This window comes from Chaetura pelagica, unplaced genomic scaffold (assembly GCF_000747805.2).
Source record: "Chaetura pelagica isolate M959 unplaced genomic scaffold, ChaPel_1.0 scaffold242, whole genome shotgun sequence".
NCBI classification, from domain to species: domain Eukaryota; kingdom Metazoa; phylum Chordata; class Aves; order Apodiformes; family Apodidae; genus Chaetura; species Chaetura pelagica.
In genome coordinates, this window is record NW_009952377.1 from 961,142 (window position 1) to 968,048 (window position 6,907).

At 39.1% G+C, this 6,907-nt stretch overlaps 2 protein-coding genes across 2 annotated transcripts in view; one reads left to right on the forward strand and one right to left on the reverse strand.

Moving 5' to 3' along the window:
• Positions 1-694: 694 nt before the first annotated feature.
• Positions 695-6,894, reverse strand: APOPT1 (apoptogenic 1, mitochondrial; the record flags this gene model as incomplete). The annotated part of the gene is made up of 4 exons (XM_010008166.1): positions 695-942; positions 3,499-3,589; positions 4,981-5,044; positions 6,655-6,894. Coding segments are annotated over 4 exons (501 nt in total), but the record flags the coding sequence as incomplete, so codon positions are not given.
• The window catches only part of BAG5 (BCL2-associated athanogene 5), a 3,932-nt gene continuing 2,737 nt past the window's right edge, over positions 5,713-6,907 (forward strand). The window contains exon 1 of the mRNA XM_010008152.1: positions 5,713-5,732. The gene's annotated coding sequence lies outside the window, so the exon portion shown is untranslated. The remainder of the gene's footprint in view (positions 5,733-6,907) is intronic.

Below are 6,907 nucleotides of genomic sequence, written 5' to 3' on the forward strand. Positions count from 1 at the left end.
TTAAACTAAGCTGCTTCCAATTGATGTTAGTTACCTTGAGGACAGAAAAATCTTCCTCAGGCAGGTTCTTTTAGTGCCTCAGAGAAACTGGTGAGAACAGCACATTTTTAAAAGAAATGAACCAGTAGAAAGTGTGTGTCAGTACTAATGCTTTCCTCCATACAACCATGCATCTGCTTTATTACTCAATGATCAGAATCTTTACCAATCATAGGTTAGAGGAACTCCTGTCCAAGATAAGGACATTTATTTTAATTAAAAGAAAATATCAGATTATATTAGTAATTTCTATGAAATAATAAATTAAATCTTTATTAAAAATAGGAAATAATCACACTGGAAAGAGGTTTATGCTAAACTGATTATATATATGCTCACAAATCATATTTGTTTCTTCAGCCATGTTATATTACTTGGGGACAACCACTGCTCCAAAAAACTGCCACAAAATGAGGCATTTTTGCCTTTCTAGACTAAAACAGTCAGCAGAGACATCATCCTCTGACCTGAGGTACAGCACACTGAATTACACGTTATTTAGGAGCCATGACTCTGTGGTAAAAACTTGACAGTTGTGATCCCTTCCACCTAAGGTAAAGGGGGAACAGTTCTTCATGATTTCCTCAGCTGTTTTGGTTGAAAAATATTTTAGATATTCTTGGAATAAAACAAAGGAAACCCACATGTTGGTTATAAATTAAGACCAATGGGAACTTTTATTTACATAGTTTAACAAATTCAAACAATTATTAGTAATTCAGATCCTGAACATCACTATAAACACCAATTTTATAGCAGGCCTAGCTAGTGTTGCATTCTTCATGAAGCTGTGGTCACTAATTTCCAACATTTTTCTTTTTCCAACGAAGCCACCTCAAAGCTCTCAGCAGTGCTACTTGTCCCATGAGGAACGTGATAGTAAAGTTACGTTTATACCAATCTCTAGGGTTCCAAAGCCAGGAAAATCATCAGCACACAGAACAGGACCAGGAGAAAGGTAGAAAACTATATTAAAATACCCTTTGGCATTGACAAATGACATTTCATGCTTTTCCATTCTTTGCGGCAACACTTTTCCTGCCTAATGGGAGTTAAATAATCCATGAAAAGGCCTATGTGAATATCCACATGCATGAACAGAGTACATGTTGATCATAGGGCTACAAACATTGAAAGTTTTAACTGCAAAAGAGTTAAGTTTTATGACCAACTATATTTTGAATCAGGTAAGATAAAATAATTGTAACCATATCTCATGTTTTAGAAATAAACTGATGATCAAGCTATCTAGAAGAATTTTCTGCCAGTACTGTGCTATGGGTAGTATTGGTTTGTGCGTATGAAGATGAGTGTGTTAGAAAGGGCAGAGCTGGCCATCTATAAAGTGGGGAAAAAGAAAATAAAATGACATTTCAAAGACTAATCATATAACCAAATGGAGGAAACACTAGGTTTCTAATGCAGTACCCTTTAAAGATGATGCCTTTTGTATCACCAAAGTTTGTGTTTGTATCTTTAAATAGTTTTTATGCAGCATGCATGACTTATGAAACCAATTCAAGATATAGATAAGATAGTCTGTATCAGCCAGAAAACTTGCTTCATATTCTTGCCCTTGTTACAAACTAATTTTGTAATTTCTTTCCAATTTCCAATCAGAATCACTCCCCCATTTTCTAAAATGCTGCACAAGAAGCAATAGAAGATGCTTACTGTAGAACTAGCAGGGAATATTAAGCACTGGGGTTTAGGTCTTCTCTTGAGATCTCTGTGGGAAACCTTGCATGTACAGATCTAACATAAACCTGAGATACTAACCTCTCAGCAAGGCTAGTGGCCAAAATCATGCTGACAAGCAGTGCTGAGCTATCCCCTCAAATGTCATGTTAAATCAAAATATCACGCTAACGCTGCAACTGGTTCTTTTCCCCTTTCATGTCTCATTTCCTATATCTGTATTGATTATTTTTTTTCCTAAACCAGATTGTATTTTCAGTCTAAGTACCCTGCACTAAATATTCATGGCATCCATGCACAGTTGCTCCTTCAATTTTTAACTAAATTTTAGAAGTTACACCACTTCAACAGCCACAGTTTTCAGGCCAGCTGGCAACACTGCCCAAGAAGATACAGCTGAGTCCATAAACAGATTTTTATGAATCTGATCCCTCAAAATCAGAATACTTGTAAAAAGCTCCACTGCTTTCAGGGTAGTTCCACTTTGAAATTACAATAATGCTGCTGACACTACCTGATTTTACAAGGCAGCAATGAGCAAAGTCATGTTTAGGCACAAAGCCTGAACTCCTACCATGAAGACAGGAACAATCCTGAGGTCACTACAACAAGGGCATCTGGTGACCAATTCTAAGATACACTATTTGCTTTCTCACTCATCAGTTATAGGCAACTTGAACAACAATCCTTTTATTAAAAACAATGTTTTACTTTCCATCTTTTCATGGTGTTGCTTAGGTTTCTGGTGAGGTTCCCCTCCAATAAACAAGATGTATGTATTTGTTTTAAAAATCTCTTACAGTACAACTGTTCTTACAGTACAGTATGCTACTGTATATGCAGAAAGAAGTCTAAACCACCATTTGCTATAGCTCAGTTAGAGCCATGGTAGAATTCTCACTAGCACCATTAGGAACCCAGTAACACCTCTCACCCTTGAGCCCAATACTACTTCAACCCAATACAGAGAAGAAACTGAAGTTGTGGCTTTATATTCAGTAAGCAGTGCTATTGTCATTGGATTAAGTACTATCATCCTCTGGCTTCCCAGTCCTTTCTCATTTCTAGCCTTCTACCAAGAATGCAGGGGAGTGTGTGTTTGCAAGTAATTTTTCAGTTGCTTCAGATCCCCAATCCAGTTTAACAAGTTGTTGTACAAACAGTATCACTGAAACAATGCAGATGTTTGAAGAGGCATGGTGGATGTAGGCTTGCCCAATTGTACCTGAGGTTCTACACAGGATGAGTTCAGAGGATCTTTTTACTAATGCTTCACCACACAAACTCAAGGCTAATCACTTGCAATTTTACTATAAGTTTGCAAGATGATAAAAACAGGAATGCTAAATATTACTGTAATTCAACAATTTTCCTCTGAGATTAATTGAATTTACTAGCCTTTATTAAACAGTTAAATAGAATCTGTTATATAGAAATGTCAGCTGTTTTGCTATGTATTTATCAGTTCCAGTTTGCAGCATCAAAAGACTTGTGTGGTAAGACAAAAAACTGAGTGCCTGATCTTGTATCTGATTCTCAGACATGATTCATCTCTCAACTACATAAAAAATAAGCGGTAGAACTCAAATGATAATGCAAATTTCTGCCAAATGCTAATAATAGCATTTTAAAATAATTTTCTAAAATGATGGGTTTAGATGCTGCTTTACCAATTATGAAAAAAAAATTAAAACTTTAAATTTGATCATAAAATTGGATATTTGCGATATCCAATAGCCAACATAAATACCTTCTACATACCTGTTATACTGCATATGCTTTCTAAAATTTTTACTTAGAAAGTCCTTGTAAAAGTCAGCCATTTCTTCTGCATTCAGTGTTGCTTTTTTACCTGAAAATAAGTTTTGGCATAACAAATGTCAAGATAATTCTTTGGATTAAAACATCTGGGTTCAGATGCAGGAAAGCTAGGTCTGCCTCCTTGCTCCTACAAGCTTCCTGTGTAACCCTGAACAAGTTAATATGCTTTTATCTTCCAGCTTTTAAAAACTTACATAGGGAGCAGATTAAAAATACTGATCATCTTGAAGCTGGCATAACTCCTAGGCCCTTATTACTTGTAAAAGTTATATTTATCAGGTCTTAGATTATTTAGGGAACCAATGGACCTCTAGCACTTTCATTGTTTCTCAAAGGAGGGTGAAATTTGAATGTCCCAGGGGACATGGATACGATGAGGGAGACAGAATTGTGATGTTCAATTTATTACTGTCCCAGAATGCATTTTAAAGCTCCCAAGACTGAAATTTACACAAATGTAAATTACTGATCAGTTTTGTCATTATTTACAAATCTAATATATTACTGTGTATTAACATCTTATGTGATAAATTTACTCCAAGACTATTTGAAGGCTGTGTGCTTGATTTGTCTCTTCATACAGGAATCAACAGAATTTATTGTAGATTCAGTTCTATAAAATAGTAGGTTTTGTTCCAACTGTTCATGTATATTGTTACTACTCTTACCCAAACCAAAACAGCAGTATAAAAGCAGAGTTTTCCAAACAACACAGAACTTAATTAAAATTATTTCTCAACCTCACACTGAAGAAGAGAAAAACAATGGTTGTGATACACAGAATATCAGAGCAGATGCTTTCCTAAACTCAAAACAGATCATTATTCTACAAACAAAACATTCAATCTCATGCTACAATGGCCAATTCACTGTTATATAGGAAGGCATCTTCTTTACAATTTCACATAATGAATTTGAGAGGCAACTATTTTACAGCAACTGTGCTCAGGCAAAGCCAGGCAGATAGCAGCTGCTGTCTCCTCAGAAGCCATATTACTCTACCTCCAGGAAAAACATTGTATTCATTGGATAAACTGTGGTCCTGGAGCCAAAGAGTGTGAATTTATCCACACAACCAGGACAAGTACTTGAGGCAGATGCTGTACATGTTTAGTTCAGCTAGCTGACTGGGTTAGGAAATGTGAAAGAAAAAAGCCCCTTCCTCCTTCAACTACAGAATGATGATATCACTTGGCTAGGATTTCAGCATATTGCCTCCAGCTGCAGGGAATGAATTAGGGGAAGAACAGTGCAACAGATATCTAACCCCCACATGCATATCTCTGAAGAGCTCCTCCCTTCTTGTTTTATCATGCTCCTGATTCACTTGTGACAAAACACATAAAAAGCATAAAGTAACAATAGTTGAAGTTGAACTGAAATCAGAACGCATCCTAAACTATAAACAAAGATCTCACTAACCTGTTTCATCTCTCATTTCCAGACCCTTGGCTTTCAGTCTTGAATAAATAAATTCTTCTTTTTCCTAAAATATGTTTTTCCACATTAGAATCTGATATACTCAGTCCTTGAAATTAACCATTGTTTTTAATCACATAGCAGTGTAGTGCTTAATACCTTCTGACATAACAAGCAATACTCATTATACTTGGAAACATCAACATTTCCCTAAGTTCAGTGAATTAAGTTAAACCAGTAACTTTGTCAGTTAGATCCTGCTACCCGCATGCATCAATGAATTAATGCAAGTGTTCTACTGAGACATATAAAACCTATTTGTGAAGTAAATTTACAGCTGAGCTTCAGTTTCATTTGACAGCATCCAAACCTTCAGTTTACAAGCAAACTCTGTAGATGTGCTGTACTGTGTAACTGAGAATTGAGCATGGCGAAAAACATGTAGCCTTAAAGAAGTTAAACTACTTAAGACAGTGTGATGGTTTTCACTGGGACAGAGTTAATTTTCTTCATAGTATCTAATATAGGGCTGTGTTTTGGATTTGTGCAGAAAACACTGCATGATGTGTTTTTGTTGTAGAGATGTTTAGTTCTAGCAGAACCAACACAGCATCAAGGCCTTTTCTGTTTCTCACTGAGCCGGCCGGAGGTGCAGAAGAAGTTGGAAGGGACACAGCTGTGACAGGTGACCCTAAGTGACCAAAGGGATATCCCATACCACATGCTCAGCATATAAAGCTGGAAGAAGGAAGGGGGGACATTCAGTGATGGATCTTCCTGAGTAACTGTTAGGCATGAAGGAGCCCTGCTTCTGGAGATGGCTGAACACCTACTGAATGAATTACTTGCTTTGCTTGTGGCTTTTGCTTTACCTATTAAACTGTCTTTATCTCAACCCACGAGTGTTCTCACTTTTCCGATTCTTTCCCCCATCCTGCCAGCAGGGGAGTGAGCGAGCGGCTGGATGGTGCGCAGCTGCCGGCTGGAGTTAAACCGCGGCAGATGGAAACAGTAACTAGTTGGTTTTTCAAACGAAAAAAGCAGCTCTATGGAATTTAAAAAAAAAAAAAGTTTATTTTTTTTTTTCTCTCTGAGATCTTTGCAAGTTTTGGAAAGACATGATGTGGAAAGAGCATCACAAATGGTGGTGATTTACTGAACGCTTAATGTTCTTCCAAAAAAATTCAGTGTCTCCTAACCACTGCTGCTAGCAGGAAGGAAGACCACGACCAAAAAGCCCCCACTTTTAGCTGTGTTGGAACTCACCGACAGCGAAACAGAGGATGTCTTTCCTCTACTCTTGGTGGTTACACCTACTTTCTCTCGCTTACCACCACCAAGAAGAGCCACAAAAAAAATTTCTCAACTTTTTCACTAGCCACAGACAGCTCCTGCATGCTGCATGGCTATAGAACGTCGTATTTTCAGTGCAAGAGAAAAAAAGGCAAACACCACTCGGTGCCACTAAACAGCAACAGAGCAGTCAGCCTCTTCAGTTGTGCGTGTCACTTGAGAAAAGTGAACGACCAAAAGGAAAGTACCACAGAGACACTGGTACCGTATGAGAAGACAGGGTATCAACCAACAGCCAGCAAGAGGGGCAGAACGGAACCCTACCCCGGGGAGAGCGAAGCCCCCGGTTCCGGGCGGGCAGGCGGGCGCTGGGGGCTCACTCACCTGCTGGAAGGCGCGGTTGTGCCGCGCCCAGAAGCGCTGGTCGCAGGCCTGGGCCTCCTGCCGCGCCTCCCGCAGCCGCCGCTCCAGGGCCGACTCCTCGGCGGGCACGTAGAACACGATGGGCCGCAGGTTGGAGAGCTTGTCCGGGGGGCCGATCCAGTCACTGCGGGAGTGCGCGGGGGGGCGGAAGCCCAGGCCCTTCAAAACAAAGGCAGCGCTCGCGGTGCCCGCCGGCAGCCGGGCCCTCCCCACC